Raw genomic sequence first — 23,896 nt, forward strand, 5'->3', positions numbered from 1 at the left:
CTCAGTCTCAGACTCCTCCGAACAGGCGTAGATGAGGGGTCTATAGAGCAACAATAATGAGGAAATCAGACCAAAGAACTGCAGTTCCACTGTATTTAGACCCCAAGTGAATGATTTAGTTGCAAAAGGGAATTATTTAAAAGCATGATATGTCTCCTTTAACTCCTTCACTCCTTCACGGGAACGAGCACCCGCACCGTGAGAACAAACATCTCTAGAGCCAATCTTCATCCGCATACGTCACACGTCACGTGATCAGGAGGCAGAAAATCCATGTGTTAGGAGATCGTTTTGGGCTGCTGGTGTAAAATAAAGTGAGGCGCAAACTGGAAAAGCTTCTGTTGATCACAATTCGACAACGGATTATGAAAGAACAGATAAGAGCTCGAAACGCGCAGATTCTTCCTGATGTAAGAGGCGAGTCTCTGCTTTGCTTTGTTTTGGTGTCGACATCATCCTAGCGCGCAACGTTCTGTGACTATTAAAAAAACTGTAAAAACGTTGAGAAACGCTGGCAGCGAAGGCCTTTAGCAATCAGGAAACGGATGGCAGTGAATGAGTTAATCTCCATTATATATTTAGAGCGTCATTAAGAGACATGAAAAAAACCTTTAAGCTAGCTTGTTGTGTAGCTTTGTTATTTTAGATTTAAGACACTTCTACAGAGCTTAATGAGCTGCTAAACAGGTGATTGAACCACTGAATAAGGAGTGTTGGAGCAGGGAAAGAAATAAAACATACAGGATAGCAATGCTTGAGGACCAAGGTTCCCACCTCTGATTTTTGATGATTTGAAAGGTAAAAGTTACCGGCAGCAGTCCTGTGGAGTGGGGGACGACCACTCGTAGGTCGGTTTTACGGCTGCCAGGGACCGGGCTGTTTCCCTGGGGGGAAAGAGCAGATTTTGGTGCCACAGTCTTCCCCAAGCTGCTTCCACCACTGGGACTCACATTCACTGAATAAAGACAATTATAAATGAAAATGATCAGTGAGGAAAAGAAATCCCAGCTGTTCACATTTAGAGCAAACTTATAAAACAGCAAAACACATTTTTTTAATTAGATATTGCTTGGAGGAATGAAGACCACTATCTGCCTTTCGAGTTTGAGAATTAAACTCGAGAAATGAATAAATTAAATCCGTTTGGGTCAAATCTTTAAAAAGCAACACTGTTCTATTAGATCACACACAGTCTGCCAGCACTCAGCTTCTATCTCAACAAATATTAGACTGGATTCTGTAAATGTGATGAGTTTGAACTCATAGTAGCGTCCTCCGAATCTGGGGATGGAGGCAATGCTAAATCAGCTGTAGATCCAAATATTCCCTTCTGAAGAATACCATTATCCTTTGTCCTGAGGTGAGGGAATTCTCTTGATGGACCCAAAACCAACAGTGTGTGTGTGTATGTGTGTATACGTGAGCGTGTTCTGGACCTGTCAGAGCATGTTTATAAAACACATACCAGCAGCTCCAGATCCGTTGTGCAGAGCCAGACTAGAGCCGTCCTGGAGGCTTCCTGAGGAGAAACACGCCTGCAGCTCTTTCACTTTTAATTTCACTGATCACATGTTAGAATCAGAATCAGAAAAAGCTTTATTGCCAGTGCTCCAGCAACCCAGAGCATAGGAACTTGACTCCGCAGCACAGCCTGACCAAGGTTACACACACACATGTAGACAGAACAGATACAGGCAGACCACAAGATCCCATAACGGTGCTCATTTCAATTAGATGAAAAGGGGATTACATGAGGATAAATTGGGGGAGGGGAAAAAAAGGCAGGGCGTAGCTTTACTATGCAAAAAAACGCCTCAAACATATAAGCACGAACTTCAACAGTTCACAACATGAGACACCGGGGGGGGGGGGGGGGGGGGGGGGGGGGGGCTGGGATCCTGTTTCCCCAGCGAGAGCAGCCCTGTATGGCGCTCATCCTCTGTAGCCACAGGTGGGAGGGAGATCTTGGGAGGAGCGCAGAGCACATTGACACCTGCAGGTTGATGACCTCGCCAGGCTGAAGTCCACCAATCTGAAGGCGGGGGGGGGGGGGGGGGGGGGGGGGGGGGGTAGGCCGGGTTTTCACAGCATCTGTCTGCATTCCTTTGTGGGGGTTTGCTGTTGGCATTCACAAGGCTGCCATGGTGTCAGATTCGGATAACAAGACTTTGTTTGGGTCAGGCAGAGATAATTTTGCTCTCTGCCTTCAAGTCTGTAACTGATCATTCAAGTCCTCCAGTGAAGCCAATTCAGGTTTTGAACATCTCCACACCGTCCGGTGACTCTCTCCTGTAACGCAGCTAGAACATTATCCAGCTTACGATTCACCTCGAGTAGCGTCCCTGTCTGTAAGGTCTCCACACGCGGTGCTTTCCGTGGGTGCGGGACGCCCTCCAATCGCTCCCGTCTGCCCAAATATCCATAAAACCAGATATCCTCCTACTCCAATCAAAAGAAATCCAGTGATCATCAGGCCAAACATCCACACATCTTCAACGTCCTCAATTGACAACTGGGAGAGGCATACGATCCTCCATTCTTTCCAGGAATCGAGCATATACCTCGCCGGGTGTGTCCCTTGTGGGCAAGTGGGAGCCCCCTGCTCCGTTCTCATCGTTGAAAAAATCTTATCAATCGCGTTGAATGACCAACTAATTAAATCTATTTCTAAAAAATAGGGTTTTTCAGGAGAAGTGCAGAGAAGCACTCTGTGGGCAGACAGAACAAAGAGCCTTGGGAAAAAAGATAAGGGAGCAAAAAGGGAAGCGTCTGTACTCTGCGAGTGCCAGAAGAGAAGACGGAAGTCTGTTCTAACTTTAGTATAGCTTTTATCTATGCTAAAACTAATCTAGATTAAAATGTTAATCTGTTGTCTTTCTATGGGTCACACTAACCTGTGCTTGTACAGCTGGGAGCTCTTTGTGTGGAGTTTGTGTTTCTGTGAGGATGTATGTGAGGTGAAGAGAGGATGCCGCTGTTGGCCAGGATTGCTGTAGCTGCAGCTAGTGGATGGGAAAGCCCTCCTCCTCCTCCTGCAGCAGGACAATACGCTGTGCTGCCTGGTGCCGCGTGCAGGAAGTGCTGCTGTGGTTGGCCTGTCGTCTGATTAAAACAACAGCAAAAGAGTTTAGTCATGAGACATGGAATCACTGTTTTGGACGTAAAGACATAAAATGGGTCTGTCTACGTTAACATGGAAAACACCCAACAATAAATGATGTGATGAAACATACAATTTTGTGACTCTTCATCATGTTATCAAACTCTTCGTTGATCCTTTTGTATTTCTCCTCCGTGTTGGGGGTGAGGAAGTAGGAGGACTCGGTGTCAGGATTTTCGCAGGCTCGGTGCTCCTTCTTGCACAGAGCCTGGTGAGATACACAAACACAAAGGTTTAGAGACACTTGTAACTTCATCAAATTCATCAAAAGTCCCAATAAATGTGTTCAATGACAGTAAGTGAGCAGTTTTAGCATTAAAGTAGTAGCCTGGCCTGCCAGGCTCTGTTTAAGTCTACACAGAGAACTAGTCTGCTTACTCACAGGCAGAGAGGCACATGAGGGGCCTCAGGTTAACAGAAGTGAAGAACGTTGAGAACAGTCAGAGTCAACCCACAGACCAGCACCAAAGTCCTACAACATCATCCTGCTGCAGATGGAGTCACTGTGCATCATTCAACTATTCTGTGCACTTTCCACAAGGATTTGCTGTATGTGAGAGTGATGCAGAGGAAGCCTATTCTCCACGCACAGCACAAACAGAGCAGCTTAAGGTTTGCCAAAGCACATTTGGACAAGCCAGCTTCATTCTGGAATAAGGTGCTGTGAACCGATAATTGAGTTATTTGGGCGTAACAAGGGGTGTTATGTACGGAGGAAAAAGAACAAAGCATTCCAATAAAAACACCTGCTACCTACAGGAAAAACATGGTGGTGGTTCCATCATGCTGTGGGCTGTGTGGCCAGTGCAGGGACTGGGAATCTTGTTAAAGTTGAGGACGCATGGATTCCACTTAATATCAGCAGATTCTGGAGACCAATGTCCAGGAATCAGTGGCAAAGCTGAAGTTGCACCGGGGCTGGATTTTTCAACAAGACAACGACCCTAAACACTGTTTAACATCTACTAAGGTCTTCATGTAGAGGAATAGGAACAGCGTGAATGACCATCTCAGTCCACAGACCTGAATTTGATTGAAAATCTGTGGTGTGAGTTAAAGGCACACTTGGCAGTTTTGCTTCCTTTTAGCACCCCGGTGTCCGTTTGTACAACCGAAAGCAAAACCTATCTCCTCGCCGTGTGTTCATCTTTTTAAAACCTTAATCTAAAAGCTGAAATATCTCTCCAGCCTTCAGTGGTTTCTACTAAGGCTGGGCAATACAAGTGCTGGCCAGTAAATTAGAATATCATCAAAAGGTTGAAAATATTTCAGTAATTCCATTCAAAACGTGAAACTTGTACATTATATTCATGCAATGCACACAGACCAATGTATTTCCAATGTTCATTACGTTTAATTTTGATATTTATAGGTGACAACCAATGAAAACATCAAATCTGGTATCTCAGAAAATTAGAATATTCTAAAGGCCAATGAAAAAATGTTTGTTTCTCTAATGTTGGCCAACTGAAAAGAATGAACATGAAAAGAATGTGCATGTATAGCACTCAATACTTAGTCGGGGCTCCTTTTGCCTCAATAACTGCAGTAATGCGGCGTGGCATGGACTCGATCAGTCTGTGGCACTGCTCAGGTGTTATGAGAGCCCAGGTTGCTCTGATAGTCGTCTTCAGCTCCTCTGCATTGTTGGGTCTAGCGTATTGCATCCTCCGCTTCACAATACCCCATAGATTTTCTATGGGGTTAAGGTCAGGCGAGTTTGCTGGCCAATCAAGGACAGGGATACCATGGTCCTTGAACCAGGTGCTGGTGGTTTTGGCACTGTGTGCAGGTGCCAAGTCCTGTTGAAAGGTGAAGTCTGCATCCCCATAAAGTTGGTCAGCAGCAGGAAGCATGAAGTGCTCTAAAACTTCCTGGTAGACGGCTGCATTGACCCTGGACCTCAGGAAACAGAGTGGGCCAACACCGGCAGATGACATGGCACCCCACACCATCACTGACGGTGGAAACTTTACACTGGACCTCATGCAACGTGGATTCTGTGCTTCTCCGCTCTTCCTCCAGACTCTGGGTCCTTGATTTCCAAAGGAAATGCAGAACTTGCTTTCATCAGAAAACATAACTTTGGACCACTCAGCATCAGTCCAGTCCTTTTTGTCCTTGGCCCAGGCGAGACGCTTCTTGCGCTGTTTCTTGTTCAAGAGTGGCTTGACACACGGAATGCGACACCTGAATCCCATGTCTTTCATGAGTCTCCTCGTGGTGGTTCTTGAAGCGCTGACTCCAGCTGCAGTCCACTCTTTGTGGATCTCCCCCACATTTTTGAATGGGTTTGTCGTCACAATTCTCTGCAGGGTGCGGTTATCCCTAGAGCTTGTACACTTTTTTCTACCACATTTTTTCCGTCCCTTCGCCTGTCTGTTAATGTGCTTGGACACAGAGCTCTGCGAACAGCCAGCTTCTTTAGCAATCACCTTTTGTGTCTTGCCCTCCTTGTGCAAGGTGTCAATGATTGTCTTTTGGACAGCTGTTAAGTCAGAAGTCTTCCCCATGATTGTGGTGCCTTCAAAACAAGACTGAGGGACCTTTTAAAGGCCTTTGCAGGTGTTTTGAGTAAATCAGCTGATTAGAGTGGCAGCAGGTATCTTCTATATTCAGCCTTTTCAGAATATTCTAATTTTTTGAGATACCAAATTTGGAGTTTTCATTAGTTGTCACATATGAATATCAAATTTAAATGTAATGAACATTGGAAATACATTGGTCTGTGTGCATTGCATGAATATAATGTACAAGTTTCACGTTTTGAATGGAATTACTGAAATATTTTCAACCTTTTGATGATATTCTAATTTACTGGCCAGCACCTGTATGGACCATAACTTATACCTCGATATGTTTTTGCTGAACTTCGATATACGATATATATCACGATATTTTTCCTCCTGTAAAATATTTACAAGTTAACTCACTTCAAGCTGTCTTGAGAAATTATAAACATAAATCAGTAGATAAAATGCATAAAAATGTATTGATTCTTGTCAAACTTTTCCCTTAGTGCCTATTCTCTACCAGTCTGAGCTTTAGAAACACTGGTACAGCTATCTGCTAACACACACACACACACACACACACACACACACACACACACACACACACACACACAGTTGAGAGCTAGAGGTGTATCAAATGTCCCACAGGCACATTTTAATTATATATTTATAATTAATGTAAAATTATTTAATTTTCATCTAGAGGTGGGCTGATATCATATATTTCTAGTCCAGAGAAAATAAATCTGTCATGTTAAGCTAAATGTATGATGATGCAATTGCATCTACTGAAGATCACATGGGTCACGCACCGTGGAGTTATTAGTTATCAGGGCAAACGTGGCTGGAGTCTAACAGTATTGGCTCATATCAGTGATTATACTGTAATGACTCAGAGTCTCTGGTTGCTCTTTTATCAGTCTTATTTTTGGGCTACTGTTGCCGGAACCCATGCCTTACAAACTCATAACTTTTTCAACAGAATCGCTTGTAACGGAGTATTTACTAGCATAGCAAACCACAGCGAAAAAAAACGAAACCGGAACAACATTTCTTATCCATTGAGCTTGCCTTCAAAATAAAACGTTAACTCTATAGGTTACTATTCAACTCCTTACAATTTGTTTGAGGTAATTTGACCGCTCCATCTATCCGCAGATGTTTCCTAATTACACAGGGGAGGGAGGGCTTTGGCTCGTCTCCGCACAAGCAGGATGGAAAAACAGAACTCCGTTTGTCACGACGTGCGGGTGTGGTGAGTGGAGGTGAGGATCCAAATGCGGGTGAAGAGGCAGGCAGACAGGAACATTCAATGAGGATTTTAATATAGAACACGCAGGACAACGAAACAATGAACCGACCAGACAAAAAGGACTGACAGGGTTTAAATACAGGAGGAGCTGGGACCTTGGGTGATTGGGAGACGAGAGGCAGGTGGGAGCAATTGACATGAACACAGGACTGAACAGAATGGGGAGACAGGACAGAGTGTGACAGTACCCCACCTCTAAGGGGCGGCACAGGACGCCCAACACAGGCCAAGACGGAGTCTAGGGGGCCTGTGTTTGAAGCACCGGAGGCAAGGCCGGAGTCTGACTGGAGGCGCGGACTTGGCCGGAGGCGCTGGACGTGGCTCTGACGACTTGGCCGGAAGCGCCGGACGTGCCGCTGACGACTGGACCTGAAGCGCTGGACGTGGCACTGACGACTGGACCTGAAGCGCCGGACGTGGCGCATACAACTGGACCTGAAGTGCCGGGGGCGGAGCCTCTTGGACAGGCGGAGCTGCCGGGGACAGAGCCTTTGGACAGGCTGGGCCGGCGGTGGCAGAGCCTCTTGGACAGGCTGGGCCGGCGGTGGCAGAGCGTCTTGGACAGGCTGGGCCGGCGGTGGGGCCTCTTGGACAGGCTGGGCCGGCGGTGGGGCCTCTTGGACAGGCTGGGCCAGGGGCGGAGCCTCTTGGACAGGCTGGGCTGGGGACAGAGCCTCTTGGACAGGCTGGGCTGGGGACAGAGCCTCATGGACAGGCTGGGCCGGGGACAGAGCCTCATGGACAGGCTGGGCCGGGGACAGAGCCTCATGGACAGGCTGGACCACGAGCGGAACCTCTTGGACAGGCTGTACCAGTGGCGGTGCCGCTGACGGGAGTGGAGGCGCTGACCGGAGTACCGCCTCCCGGAGAACCAGGGAAGATAGTGTTCAGCTGGAACTCCTGGAGGCTGATGAGATTCTTCAGACTGACCAGCTCAGCCTGGAGAAAGGCAAACTTCGCCGGGTCGACCGCCGGTTTGGTCCCTCTCATTGTCCCCCTGGAGTGGGAGGAGACCGTGCAGCCGGGGGTGACATCAGCCGGAACCGCAGCGCGCCTGTGGCGCAGATCTTGTGCTGGATGTGACGGCAGGGCCTGGGTTCCCTTCCAGCGCCAGAGACCAACTCCAGGAGAGCACACCGAAGGGCTAGTGCCTAGAAAGCCATAACGGTCCAGCTGCGGCTCCCAGCCTAACCTCCCATCTGGCTCCGGGAGGCTGGAGGGGATCGCCACGACCGAGGTTTGACAGCGGCGTCTGTGTCGAGGCGTTTGTGAAGCGGATGGTGCGGAGCTGAAGCTGGTGAGCCCTGGGAGCAGACCGTCCCAGGGCAGGACTTCCCCGCTGGATCCTTCAGGAGGTCGGTTCATTCTGTCGCAACGTGCGGGTGTGGTGAGCGGAGGTGAGGATCTGAATGCGGGTGAAGAAGCAGGCAGGCAGGAATATTCAATGAGGTTTTTAATATAAAACACGCTGGACGTAAAACAATGAACTGACTAAACACACAGAACTGAAAGGGTTTAAATACATGAGGGGCTGGGACCTGGAGTGATTGGAAGACGAGAGGCAGGTGGGATCGATTAACATGGACACAGGACTGAACAGAATGGGGAGACAGGACAGGGTGAGACACTGTTGGCGTTGAACGTCCCCAAATAATTAAAAACCAGAACGCCAAATGCAAAGTTTAGAGCAGCACATTTACCCAGAGGCCCTCAGATTGAGCATACTTGTAAGAATACACGTAATAACCGCTTAGAGATGGAGCAACACGTCGCTAGCATAGCGGCTAATCACTAGCATAGCAGTTTGACCAGTTATATCGATATAAAGATAAAGTCATCTTGTATCTTATTTAAAAATTATATCAATATTTTAAAAACATCGATATATCGCCCAGCCCTCGTTTCTACATGAGTGATTCATCACTAAATGAAACAAATGAGATGTGTTCATTAGCTAAAACTTGCAGGAAACATGCTGGAACCATGCCAGGTATGTCAGCCAACAGAGCGACCTTCCAGTCTGAAGTTGAAATTCAGTTTTCTGGCCAGAGAGTGCCGGTGGGGGTCCGAGTGACCTTTCATTAACCATGTAAAGTGTCATTTTAGCTCATACTGGCTCAAGAAAATCTTTTAAAAATATGAAAAAGTTGCAGAGTATGACTTTAAAGAGAGCTGTCCATGCTCAGAAGCCATCAAACCTGAATGAACTAGAGATGTTTTGTAAAGAAGAATGGTCCAAAATACCTTCAACCAGAACCCAGACTCTCACTGGAAGGTATAGATAGCGTTTAGAGGCTATTATTTCTGCAAAAGGACAATCAACTAATTATTAACTTCATTTCTTTTTTTGTGGTGCCCAAATTTATGCACGTCTAATTTGGTTTAAACATTTCTCGATGACAATAAGACCAAGGCCATTCTTTTCAAACAAAAACATTATTTGCATTTGCTGCCTTTGATCTCTCCTCCCTAAACCTTAATCCCTGTGTGACCAGCCTTGGGGTTAAACTGGATACCGATTTGTTAATGTCTGCACACGTTAATGCCACTGTTAGATCCTGTTTCTTCCAGCTTTGACGCCTTACCCGTCTAAAGCCCATTCTTATGAGGCCATATTTAGAATCTGTTATTCATGCATTTATCACCCCCAGACTGGACTATTCCACCTCAGTTCTCATCTGCGTGAATGCATCTGCCCTCAACCGTTTACAGGAAGTCCAGAATGCCGCAGCAAGATTTCTTTCAAACACAAAAAGACACTGTCACATCCCTCCCATTCTGGCTGATCTTCACTGGCTTTTTGTGCACTTTTGACTGAAATACAAACTTTTAACTTTTGTCTTCAAAGCCCTGAATGGTCTAGCCCCCCTACACTTGACAGAGCTGCTTACCCCCTACATCCCCTCCAGGTCACTAAGGTCTGATGACCATCTACTGCTCCATATTCCTAAAATGAGATATAAAGCTCGTGGGGAGGGTGCATTCGAGTTTGCTGCTCCCAGACTATGGAACACATTCCTTGCTTCAGGCCTCTTCGCTGGCACAGTTTAAATCCAGCCTAAAGACATATTTCTTTCATTTAGCTTTTGGCCAATGATTATTCTTTTATACTGTGCTTCTGTTTTGGCTGTTTTATCTTTCTGTTCTTATCTTAGGTGTTTTAATTTATTGACAGTTTTTATTTATGTTTTATGTGTACAAAGGTGAATTAGAATTTTTATGGCTTTTTAGGATTAAATGCCTTTACTCTATGCAGCACTTGGGTCAGCTGACATGTTGTTTGTAAAAGTGCTATTCAAATAAATTTGGATTGGATTGGATTTATTGCACAGTTTCTGTAAATCCTATAAATTTGTTTCACTGCTCAGATATCAGTGTGTGTGTCTCCAATATTGTAGATTTCACAGAATTTGTTTATCGTCACAACCAACGATTTATACAGGAAAATCATGATTAACAAAGCTGCCCAGACTTTTGCATCCCACTGCATATGGAATAAATGAATGCCTTAAAAAATACTGCTTAAGCCTGTGCATCCCCCATATGCAGGGCAAAAAAGTTTAGCATCAGAATTTTTGCCCCGTTTATCAATCATGTTATCAAACACCTCTAAATAAATGGCAGTCTGGGCTACAAGACCATATAAACTTTTTTACTTGCTCCAAACACAACTACAACTACAATTACCGTATTCACCTGAATATAGGATGAGGTTTTGTCCATTGAAAATAATTTTTTAATTTGGGGTCGTCTTATAATCAGAGTCTAAGCATTTACACATACTGATATTTGTCAGGGGTTATTACACGCTCGTAACAGCAGAGGGCACCCGGCTGTGTGTTCTCAACAGGAGAAAAAAATGGAGAGAGAGGTCTGGAGCAGCGCGGACCAAAAGTGGGGCAAGTTAACTAGTTATAAGGCAGCGTTATGCGAATTTTAAGATGACAGTGGTCAATTCTGCAGAGGCATCAAACATTGCATGCATGGATGCCTTGGCAGTGAGGATGACGTATCTCGGGGTCTTGTTCACGAGTGAGGGAAAACTGGAGTGTGAGATCGATAGGCGAACTGGTGCTGCATCTGCAGTGATGTGGGCGTTGCACCGGTCTGTCGTGGTGAAGAGAGATCTGAGCCAGAAGGCAAAGCTCTTGATTTACCGGTCGATCAACGTTCCTACCCTCACCTATTGTCATGAGCTTTGGGTAGTGACAGAAAGACGAGATCGCGGATACAAGCGACCAAAATGAGTTTTGTCCACAGAGTGGCTGGGCTCTCCCTTAGAGATAGGGTGAGAAGCTCGGTCATCTGGGAGGGGATCACAGTAGATTTGCTGCTCCTCAACACCGAGAGGAGCCAGTTGAGGTGGCTCGGGCATTTGGTCAGGATGCCTCCTGGACGTCTCCCTGGTGAGGTTTTCTGGACACGTCCAACCGGGAGGAGACCTAAAGGTAGACCCAGGACACGGTGGAGGGACTATGTCTCTTACCTGACCAGGGAACGCCTTGGGATTTCCCCGGAGGAGCTGGCCCAAGTGGCTGGGGAGAGGGAAGTCTGGGCCTCTCAAATTAGGCTACTTCCCCGCGACGCGACTTCGGATGAGCGGATGAAAATGGACGGATGGATGATGGATATATATTAGGGCTGGGACTTGATTAAAAATTTTAATCTAATTAATTACAGGCTTTGTAATTAATTAATCTAAATTAATTGCATTTTAATCGTTCAGGAAAATGTGCTCTCAAAGTTAAACTTTTAATAAAAATTATGAGACAGAGAATCAAGCATTAGACATGGTTATTACTGTAAACTAAAGCTTTTAATAAAAAAATGCATTTTAATTATTCAAATGTCACTGTGTGATATGAAAGATCCAAATCAACTAAAATTTATAATTACAAATAGAAAACACCTGCAAAGGGTTCCTGAGCCTTTAAATTGTCTCTCTGTCTAGTTGAAAAACTGAAATAAATTTGACTTTGCACCAGATTCTAATTTTTCCAGTTTCACTTGTTTGTATAATTGGGAGTTTTTATTAGCATTTCTACTCATAATGTAGTAAAAACACAAATAATAATCCTTCAAAATGACAGTAGAACTGGCACAAATACGATCTAGGACTTAAATGTACTAACTTTTAACACCAGAGCAGGCATGGCATATTCTGAGAATGATCAGGAACACTAACTGGTTCCAGTTGGATGACTGGAGGTTGATGGGATGATAAAAGATCATGGCGAGGAAATAATTTTTTTTTTTTTTTTTTTTTTTTTTTTTTTAACGTGTCCTGTCTGGCTGTGAAGCAAGCAGAATTGATGTCTGAATGCTGGTAACAAGCCTTACAGTTTTACTCTCAGGTGGAGCATCAGAGCATCTGCTTTTAATGTCTCAGGTGGAGCATCAAAGAGTCTGCTTTTAATGTCGCACCTGATATTTAAAACTTTATTGTTATTGTTTTTGAATGCTTTGTAATTTCGACCAGACACGGAGACAGAGGTGAAAGAGAAAGGAAAAGAGAAAAGGTGGGGAGAGAGGGGGTTAGGTGGGGGGGGGATTCAACAAAAATAAACAATAATGAACAAGAGTCTGCTTCTAGACCTGCAAAATGAGACGAGAAAAAAGCAAAACATAACAAAAAAATGGGACACAACACCAATATAACAAAATCAAGCTATCACTGCGTCAACTTGATGAAGAAATATATAATCAATCATTGTTTAAATAAACAGTCACACGATAATATACCACAGTGCATTGAGTGCCCACCATAGTCTTAAGACATGTGTTGAACGTGCCCAAGCCCATACTTATGAGAGCACCATGTGAGCACCTGTGTGTGTACACGCGCTTGTTTATGTAAGGTTTATCTATAGGAGCGTCCAATAGAGAGTGTGAGGGACCACAGATCTGCCCCCCAAAGACGGATTCCCCTGGTGACAGAGATTCATCTCGGCTGAGGAGATGCGCATGCGCTGACGGCCGATTACCGGACAGCAGCGTTTGAAGCTGATGGCAGCTCGTTAGCAAACATTCACAAACAATTCAGATGCATTTTTGCCTAATTTAAAAACTGACAACGCAAAAAAATAATCTGGTAAGTATAACTCGCTCAATCTGGAGGTAAGTGAAGAAAATTTAGAAAGTTTACAGAACTTTATTGACGGAGTTTTCGAGTTATTTGTTATGGGTCCGAAGAAATCAGCAGGTGAACCTGAAACACCTGGGACGAAGCGGAGCCGCCCTCAGGACTCGCCTGAGGCCTCATCTCCCCGGAAGGACATATTGGAATTATTAGAATCCATAGATAAACGGCTTCTGGGATTTGAGGGGCGTCTTCATCTGCTTGAGGTTCTGCACCAGGAGTTTCAGAACCTCCGCCAGTCCCTGGAATTCAGCCAGGAGCAGGTGGAGCGGCTCGCTGCTGAGAACGCGTCTCTGCGGGAGTCCGTTTCTTCCCTGGAGGAGGGAATGACGCGGATCACCCAGGACAACAAAACTCTGAAGGAGACGGTTTTGGACCTTCAGGCCCGTAGCATGAGGGATAATTTGGTGTTTGCAGGTCTGTCGGAGGAGGTGGGAGGGGCCGAGGACTGCGAACGCACTGTTAAACACTTTCTCCAGACCCAAATGAAGATACCCGAAGAAACGGTAAAAAACATCACCTTCGACCGAGTACATCGCCTTGGAGCTAAAAGAGGGGACAGCAGACGACCTCGTCCCATCGTGGCTAAATTTGAACATTTTAAGCAGAAGGATCTGGTTAAAAGTCACGGAAGAGAGCTCAAAGGCAAAGACTTCAGCGTTAATGACCAGTTTCCTAAGGAAATCCTGGATCGGCGCAGAGTTCTCTTTCCGCTGCGTAAAAAGTTTATCCAAGATGGGAAGAGAGCTGTCATCTCAGTGGATAAGCTTTATGTGGATAATAAACTTTACAAGGAGCGAGGAGTGACAGACTGGCTGTATTAGCCCAACATCAGGTCAGACCTTTATTTTTCTTATCAGATTCACTGGGTTTGAGCACGTCAGTAATAAACAGCTGCTAGATCCGTGTTTTAGATGATGAGTTCACCTGTTCATCATCACCTCACACCCCATCACCTTTTCTTTTTAGTTCTTTCTTCTTTTTTAACCTGTTTCTGTATTTTCCTTTCCTCTTTTTATCTGCTTCTTTACACCTGTATGGCACAACCACACAACTTTCCAACACTGCGTCAGACTCCACACACACACACACGCACACGCACGCACACACACAGACACACACATGCACACACAGACCCACACACACACACACACAGGAACACGCACACACACACACACACACACACACACACACACACACACACACACACACACACACACATGGATATATTTAAGTCACAACACAATATCATAATTTATGCGTCAAATAATACAACCACAAACACTGTTGAATCCTTATTATTATTTACTTTTCTGTTATTTATTAACATACTATTTTATACATTTAGATACTTATTCCATCTTATTCACATGAAGGCGTCATATTTTAGCTACTCACACACACATCTATGGGTGCACTAAGATTTGTCTCATGGAACGTACATGGAACTGGCTCAAGAGATAAAAGATTAAAGATTTTTGATCAGTTAAAAAGAATGCAAGCAGACGTAATATTATTACAGGAGACTCATAGATCTGCCACATCGGCAGATGAACTTAAAACACCTGAGTTTCCCAGCATGTTCTCTGCCTGCTATAACTCTAGGCAAAGAGGGGTAGCTATTTTAATACACAAAAACATCAATTTCACAGTACTGGACACAGTTTCTGATCCAGAAGGTAGATTTATAATGTTAAAAATAACTATACAGAACCAACGCTTATGTATTGTGAGCATATACTGTCCAAATATTGATGACCCTCCATTCTTTCATAATTTTTTCTCTGTACTCTCCGAACACTTGGACTGTCCACTTATACTTGGAGGTGATTTTAATCTTTGGATGCATTCCTTAGACAGGCTCAGTACAGCTGGGACTCGGCGCAATTGGCAATCCACTTATATAGTTAAACAGTACATGAGTGATTATGGGCTTTGTGATGCATGGCGATCTCTTCATCCTAACCGTAGAGAGTATACTTTTTTCTCACACGTCCATCACTCTCATTCACGTTTGGATTATTTTCTAGTCAGCAGCTCATTGCTGGCTGACATTTCAGACACTGAGATACACCCTATTGTTGTCAGCGACCATGCTCCGGTTTCTTTAACTCTAGTAAACAAGAAAGCAATCCCACCAAGTAAAAACTGGAGGTTTAATACATCACTGCTTAAAGATGAAGGTTTTATAGAATTTTTTAAAAAGGAGTGGGCTTTATATTTAGAACATAATGACCTGCCTGGAACATCAGCATCTATTCTCTGGGAGGCAGGAAAGGCAGTGATGAGAGGTAAAATAATCTCTTTCTCATCACATAAGAAAAAAACAGAAAATAAACGTATCCAGGAGTTAGAAGAAATCATTAAGTCTTTAGAGACATCCACAGAAGAAGAGTTACTGAGCAAATTACGTAAAGCTAAATTAGAACTTCATGGAATTATTGACAAAAAAACACAATTTTTAGCACAAAGACTATGAATAGAAAACTTTGAACATAGTAATAAATCCGGTAAATTTCTGGCCAGCCAATTAAAAATTAATAAAGAGAAAACTACCATATCTGCTGTTAAAGACTCAACTGGGAATATAGTTTATGACCCTGAAAGAATAAACAACACTTTCAGAGACTTTTACCAAACTTTGTACTCACCACAGATAAACCCATCAGATGACGAGATCGATGAGTTCCTGGACAGGATAACACTTCCTAAATTAACAGACAGCCAAGTTGCAGTCCTGGACTCGCCACTAACATCAGCAGAGCTCCAGGAAGCCCTTAAATCCATGACTAATGGGAAAGCTCCAGGTCCAGACGGGTTCCCAGCAGAGTTCTACAAAGAATTCTGGACCATTTTGGCTCCAACATTTTTCAGAATGGTGAGGGAAATCGAAGAGAGCGGCAGATTACAGCCAAACATGAACTCAGCCAATATTAGTCTCTTGTTAAAACCAGGCAAAGACCCAGCATTTCCAACCAGCTATCGCCCAATTTCTCTTATTAATGTTGATCTCAAAATAATTTGTAAAGCCCTGGCAAAAAGATTAGAGAAGGTAACCCCCTTCTTAATACACCCTGACCAAACTGGTTTCATAAAGGGTAGACAGTCGTCCACTAATTCGCGTAGATTACTTAATTTGATAGATTTCTCTTACAGTAGAAACATAGAAACTAGTATATTATCTCTAGATGCAGAAAAGGCTTTTGATAGAGTTAACTGGAAGTTCTTATTTGCAACTTTACATAAATTTGGTTTTGGGAACTTCTTCATAAACTGGCTACAAACATTATACAGTTCGCCAATTGCACGTGTTAGGACGAACAACCAAATATCAGCTAGCTTCTGTCTTCAGAGGGGGACCAGGCAGGGATGCCCACTCTCCCCCTCACTGTTTGCTATCTTTATCGAACCACTAGCAGCAGCAATTAGGCAAACAACAGGTATTAAAGGGATAAAGTGTAATAAAATAGAACATAAGATCAGTCTTTATGCAGATGATGTTTTACTCTTCCTCCAGAATTCTCAATCGTCTCTGTCTCATTCAATAGAACTGATAAACTCTTTTTCAAAAGTTTCAGATTACTCTATAAACTGGTTAAAATCAACAGTTCTACCAATTAATTTCTCTTTTGTCAATTTACTTAATACTCAACTGGAGTCAGGTAATATCACATACCTGGGAATTAATGTCTCTCCCAAGTTAGCAGATCTAACCAAATTAAACTACATCCCACTTTTAAAGAAAGTGGAGGATGATCTTGCTAGATGGAAATCCTTACCAATATCACTGATGGGAAGAGTTGCTACAATTAAAATGATGGTCTTACCCAGAATAAATTACTTATTTTCAATGATCCCAAACAAACCACCAGCTGACTGGTTTAGATCTCTGGACTCCTCAATTACCAAATTCCTCTGGCAGGATAAACCTCCACGAATTAGCTTAAAAACGCTTCAGAAGAGCAAAGACAGAGGAGGACTGGATCTACCCAACTTTTATTATTATTTTTTAGCCAACAGGCTGCAATATATACCAAGATGGTTGCAAGATAACCCATTAGACGAGTCCTGGTTAGATATAGAACAGACACTTTGCAATACGATAGAGCTTTCAGACTTACCATTTATTAGCTCAAGCGTAAGAAAACATGAAGGCTTCAAAAGTATTAGTATCAGCACTTCTCTGACAGCATGGTGGGAGTATCTTAAAATGACAGAGTCTTCACTAGTACCATGCAGACGCACACCTATCTGGAATAATCCTGATATTTTGCAAAATAATAAAATGATGAACCTTCTGGACTGGAAAAATAAAGGAATCCTATACCTGGAAAACATATATGAAGGATTGGACTTCATCCCATTTAATAGAATAGTCTCCCAATTTGGAATAGAAAAGAATAGCTTTTTAGAATACCACCAAATCAAATCTGTAGTCAAACAAAAATTTAAGCTCAATAAAATAGAATTACAAACCCCGCCAAGGGTTTTAGACTTCTGCAATCTCAAACCCCCTAAACTACTGTCTAAAGTATATAAGACACTGTCCAAAATAGACGATAGAATAGCAATCCCTATTGAAAAATGGGAGGTGGATCTATCAGTCAGCTTTGACCAGAACTTCTGGTCCCAAACTTGTTTAAAAACTTTTAAAATGATCAGACACCCCAATTTACAATTAATTCAGTACAAAGTTCTACACAGAGTACACTATACAGGTCATCGGATGTTCAGGATGGGGTTTGTGTCGTCTGACATCTGTACACACTGCACAAACAACATTCCTGACAATTACGTTCATGCACTGTGGTCCTGTCCACCTGTCCAGGAATTTTGGGGTAGAGTATGTGAAGACCTGTCAAAGTCTCTGAAATGTCATATCCCAATCACCCCCTCTCTTTGTTTACTGGGAAACCTGGATGATGTCCCGATTGAAAAATCTTTGGTTCACGTGGTTCTGACTGCCATATGCATCGCTAAGAAAACTATCCTCTTGAATTGGAAAAATAGAGAAAATCTCTGCATTAACCAGTATAGAAATCTTTTGTTAGATCATATTGCACTTGATTTAGCCTCTGCTTCCACTTCAAATAAATCTCTCTGGGCTCCTTTGATCGGTTCCATCACATAGCGGTGATGGGGGGCCGTTGATGATGTCCTGCGGGATGATGTGGGTGGGGGGGTGGAGGGTCTGAGTTTGGAGTATCTGGATGTTCCCTGGGGATGGGTTCACTGGGGATGTCTGGCACTGGGGGGCCGTTCCCCCCCTCTGGAGGTGCTTGGGTTGCCTCGGGGGGTGTACTGCTGGAGGTTGTGAGTGGAGCCCCTTGGAGGTCTTGGCGGCGGCCATGGGTCACTGCCTGGCGGCTGCATTGCCCCTGGGTGGGTCTGGGTGGGGGCCTGGGGGCTCGGGGTGTTGGGGTGGCCGGCCCCGTGTGGGGATCTGGGCTGGGCCTTGGGGGTCGGGTCCCTACATGTACGCTGCCGGGAAGAAGGCAGGAATACGCAGAAGTACCTGGCCCGGGTTCAGGGGCGTAGGGCAGGCCCTGGCTCCTCTGTTGTCCCATCACAGGGGAGGGGGAGGTCCAGGAGGGGGAGGACCCAACCTTACCTGGATGTCTTATGTCTTATATATTCTGGAAGTTGTGCAAATGCAGGGATGGGCATAGATATTCTGCTGGGGTGGGGCTGGGTCGGCTCCCTCGGGCTCTGTGGGGCTCTGTGATGCTGCTGCTTTGGGCCCTGGCAGGATGGGCTGGGGTCTCCATGCCCTGGGCGGCGGTATGACAACGGAGGTGCCTATTGGGGTCAGTGGGGGAGCTGGCTCCCTGGAGGGCTAAGCCCTACCAGCCATTCCTCCCCATCCCCGTTTATTTCTCTCCTCCTGCTCCCTCACATCATCACACAAACATGCACATAGGACCTTGGGGGGTGGACAAGTCGAGGAGTGCGGGTATGGACCCCATTTCCGCATTCCTGTGGCTTCCTGCCCCCCAATTTTATTTGCACCTTATGCACTTCCACCGACGACATTCCACGCAAACATACACTTAGGGCCTTGGGAGTGAGCACATTCAACGGCACTTGGCAGGGGGAGTTCTCAGCCTCCTCCCGAGTGCCGGTGCCCACTTCGAATTTTAAACTGCATTTAGACACCAAGGGCTGTGGGTGCAAGTAGGGTGGTGCAGTGGCATCAGCTGGCATAGGCCAGAAAATGCCCGCACTGCCCGCTCACCACAGCAATAGAATACACCTCATTAACACACAACACTATGTTGGAGCAGGTGGAGGGAGACCAGGGGGTCTTAGCACACCTCTGTTGTTGCTTGGCTGCCTGGGGCTGGAGACTAGGAGGGAGATCTGGCCGTCTGGTTGGGGTCTGGGGTGGTGGGTTGCTGTGCTCGGCGGTGGGCGGGGGAGCCTGCTCATCAGCACCCCAGCAGAAAGGGTCAAACTCTGGTAACCGGTGGTGGTTGTACCCCATGTGCAGCATTACCGGGACCAGAGTGAATAGGGTGTGTATGGGGAGAATGAATGGGTGTCCGGCGTGTATTTTTGTAAGTCTTTGGTTGTATGTGCATGTGTGAGCATGAGGGAGGGAGTGTGTGACTGTGTTTGTGTATGACTGTATATGTCAGGTGGGGCCTTTGACTCCTCCCTTCTCCTGGGACCTCCTTTGATGATATAGATCTTCGTCTCCCCTCCCCCCTGTCACACCTGGTGTGGGTGTGATGCCTTGGTCTGCCTGAGTGTTCGTGGCTCCCGGGTCAGGGAGTTTAAGATTTTTGGCATCTGCCTGATCAATCCCGGTGGCGGCCTGGGGGGGTCTGGGTCCCTGGGCTCTGCTGGGTCCCCGGCGGGGGTGGTCGCCCCTGGGTCCCGGGTCGCTGGGTCCCGGACTCGGCCGGCTAGGGGGTGGGAGGCTGCGGGCAGGCCTGAGGACTTGCCGCTGATATCTCCCGGGGCTCTGCCGGCTGCTGGTTGTGGCCCCCCGGGGCGATCCTCTGTGCCTCTCGAGGGGGGTGGGGGCCTTTCTGGTTGCGGGCTCCTTGGGGTTCCTGTGTTCTGGGGCAGCGCCTGGATCTCTGGGACTTGGAGCTCCCCCCCGTCTCCTACGCGTCTTTGGGGATGGCGAGGAAATAATGATCTGACGAACAGGTGAGCGGACCTTCCTTACATGGGAAGTCCTGATGTCTCGTTAAGAAGGGGGTGCTGCAGACCCGCAGATTCATGCCTGCAGCAGCGAATCGGGTGTGATCTCCAGCCTGATCACAACTTCCTCGTTCCTCGCTGCCCCTGATGCACTTAAGCATCCGCCCCTTAGCTGATGACAGCTTCAACACACCTCGCTGCTTAATGATAGTAATGCATGTGATGTTTAGACAGTGACTCGTCTCAGAAAGATAGAATTCCCCGACAGAATTGTTTAGAAAATCATCAGAAAAGTTTCAGAGTGTTTCTGTTTTAACTTAAACTTCTGTTTTCAACTTTAAGACACGTTGTCTGTGATTGTTTACAGAGTAGTGAGAACACGGAGCGTTCTCCCAGCGGCAGCCAGATGCCTCTCGTTTGTCTGACTACTTTCATAAACTACTGTTAGGGCAAAGAATTATTCTGTCTGGTGCTTTCAGCGCTGCACAGATGTTACGTAAATGTTAAAAATATAGCTTACTGCAATTTTTGTAAAGTTTCTGGTGCCACCGGGCAGCCGCAGCAGAGACGATCTCTGAAAAATGTCCGCGACACGGACTCCGTTGTTGTCTGGAAGTTTTTTTTTCCAAGTTAAGAAAAGAGGCGGACCTGTTTCCTAAATCCTGCATCAGTCCAAGCAAGGCAACTTCTGTCTGTTTTTATTCCGTTTTAGTAGCCATTAGCACTGTGCATTGTTGTGTGCGTCAGTGATATTCAGTCTACGGGGAAATCGTGCAATGACAAAGGTTCCGCCGTGCTTGAAATGCAAGCTGCGATTAAATGCGTTAATTTTTTTTTACGCGTTATTTTTTTCTAATTAATTAATCGTAATTAACGCGTTAAAGTCCCGGCCCTAATATATATACCAAGCATGTATGGGGCAAAACCGACTCAGACATCATCTGTCGTAGGCATAAGGTCGAGTATCGTACATAATCACACCAGTGCTGATCTTTCTTATGAACCAACCGCGGATGATCCACTGTCTCCTAGTCTCAGGGGGAACTCTCTTACCACTAAGCCACTGAACTGGCCTTGTGGTTACCTTGTGTTTACATAAATATACTCGTTAAAGTGTGGGTATGTCATCTGAGCCTCACCAAAACTATTTTAATAACAAAAATGCTTGAGGGCAAGTTGTCTTGAATGAATAAATTGTGATTAATCAAGTTAAATTCATTACAAAACATCTGATTAATTAGATTATTTTTTAATTGAGTCCTACCCCTACATTAAACATATAAATTCCAAATTATGTAAAACCAAAAATGAGGAAAAATTAACGCTTTTACTATACTTTATGACAGTGTCTGTTGATGACCACTCGTACGAACCACATAGAGAAAAAGTTCCTGATGGGCTGAGGAGCCAACATATTTCCCTTCCAGGTCTAATATATTATAGACATTCAATAAACTGGTGAAAAATGACTAAAATTATATAACAATCGTTTATGTCGCTTCTCTAAATAAGCAGTTTTACAGATAGTCAATTAATGATCAAACTTAGAGATAAATTAGACTAATGGGCTTGACACACGGGAGGCGACATCGCCTCACCTCCATTCATTTTCAATGAGACATGCGCAACAAAGCAATAATCGCAGGTCACCCTCCTACTAAGCGAAACTCGAAAAACGTGCGGGTGAAATTTTGCGCTTGTGTACGTGTCGTGCACTGGCAACCCAGCGACGCAATCTCAGAAAGTTGAAATATTTTTAACTTTTCATCGCTGTCGCTCGGACGAGGACCAATGAGGTTTCCTTCACTGACCAATGAGCAGACGGGATGCTCCGTACATCTCCGAGCAAACATGGACTCCGTTTCTCCTTCTGTGACTGTGTTCATCTTAATGTGAGGTCCAAACCGTGTGATAAATTGAAGCATGTCCTGATAGACAGTGAGTAGCCTGATCCTGGTTTCTAATATGGGATGAACCCATTCTCGGTTTTATTTTTTTATATATAGTAAAATCAGAAGTAAGATTTCACATAACTCTAGCAGCCTCTTGTGCAACATCACATCTACCACTTTTGTAACTCTGAACCACTTAAATAACCTTAATTCCCTCCAACCTGACACAGCCAATCAAAACAACGGAAGATTCAATTTCGCCATGGAACAGAACGCGTCGACGGCTTTGCCGCAGGTCACCTCCCGTGTGTCAAGCCCATAACCCTAACCCTTTTACAGCTATTAGTATGATTCAATGTGTGTGTGTGTGTGTGTGTGTGTGTGTGTGTGTGTGTGTGTGTGTGTGTGTGTGTGTGTGTGTGTACATGCACGCGTCCTAATCAGAAGCCTCTGGCTGGTTTTCACCAGGAGGCGTAAGCATTTCCTGTGGGAATCACAGTTTGTGAGGATGATGTCTTGTAGCTCTTGGGGCAGCATCAAAGATAAAATAAAAACCCACCACCCACAATGAGTTATAGGATAAAAGAACAGGGCAGTGTGTGAGGTGATAAAGTGCCAAATTATTGACTGCACGTGTCCACAGCACAATTAGACACTCATTTATATAGTTTATCAGCCAAAAAAAAAAAGATGATTTGGGGGTGACTTGCTCTTTAACATGTGCTTCTGGATGGAACATCTTATTAAATTACTTGGTGAAAATGATAAATGACTGGCACTTGTAAAGCATCTTTCAGAGTCAGAGGACTCGAAAGCGCTTCACACTACAGGAAACAAGTAGACATCAGTAACACTTACAGACCTGTTTAAATGTGCACAATCAGTGATCACAGGTAGAAAAATGTTACATTTATTTATGAAAATAAGATTTAACATACACTACCTTAACTGAGCTCCATAAAAAGAGACTAAGGGGAGCTGAGGAGAAGATGTACGCAGAGTTTAACATCAAGTTCACATTCATCTAGGAATTTGTGAAACAGTGTTTAAGTTTAATCAAACCATAACTAGAAGTGAAAATAGAAATATTTGTACAAACTGACACAATAAGTCTGAAAGGAAGTGAGCTGGCGATAGCCTCTCCTTCAGCTAAACCTCACTCATGACACATCAGCAGACAATCAATCAATCAGATTTATTTACCGTATTTTCTGGACTATAAGCCACTACTTTTTCCCACGCTTTGAACCATGCGGCTTATAATGAGGTGCAGCTTTAGTCAACCAGAAAAGATGGATGCTAGAAAGTCTAATGAAGGAATGGTTAAAGGAGTGCTACGGAAAGCGCCCAGGAGGATTTTTTTCACAGTAAAACGGCGCTGCTTGTTTTCCCAGCTTCACCCCGGGATGATGACAGCAACACGGAGAGCAACACCGACATCGCCACAGAAAAGGTATGTGAGGAAGCTCTTCTGAGGCTGTTCAACTCCGACACTGAAGAAGATGACTTCAGTGGTTTCAGTGCGCAGGAGGACGATGAATAAACAAATCAATAACTTTTCAGTTTTGTTTGATAATGATCAGTTCAGTTACCTTCAGTTAAACTACGTTTTCAATTCAGTAGATATCTGTGGCTTTTAGACCGGTGCGGCTTATATTGAGGTGTGCTCTATAGTCCAGAAATCACAGTATACAGCACTTTCTACCACCTTAGCGGAGGCCCAAGGTG

General features: G+C 44.8%; 1 protein-coding gene across 1 annotated transcript in view; it reads right to left on the reverse strand.

The window, feature by feature from the left end:
* The window catches only part of LOC107374071 (myocyte-specific enhancer factor 2A), a 65,033-nt gene that overhangs the window by 9,031 nt on the left and 32,106 nt on the right, over nucleotides 1-23,896 (reverse strand). The window contains exons 5-8 of the mRNA XM_054732575.2: nucleotides 3,234-3,368; nucleotides 2,895-3,102; nucleotides 1,466-1,519; nucleotides 810-955 (exon numbers count right to left, since the gene is read on the reverse strand). Coding sequence (XP_054588550.2) covers nucleotides 810-955; nucleotides 1,466-1,519; nucleotides 2,895-3,102; nucleotides 3,234-3,368 — 543 coding nt within the window. The remainder of the gene's footprint in view (nucleotides 1-809; nucleotides 956-1,465; nucleotides 1,520-2,894; nucleotides 3,103-3,233; nucleotides 3,369-23,896) is intronic.

This window comes from Nothobranchius furzeri, chromosome 9, assembly GCF_043380555.1.
Source record: "Nothobranchius furzeri strain GRZ-AD chromosome 9, NfurGRZ-RIMD1, whole genome shotgun sequence".
Taxonomy (NCBI): Eukaryota; Metazoa; Chordata; class Actinopteri; order Cyprinodontiformes; family Nothobranchiidae; genus Nothobranchius; species Nothobranchius furzeri.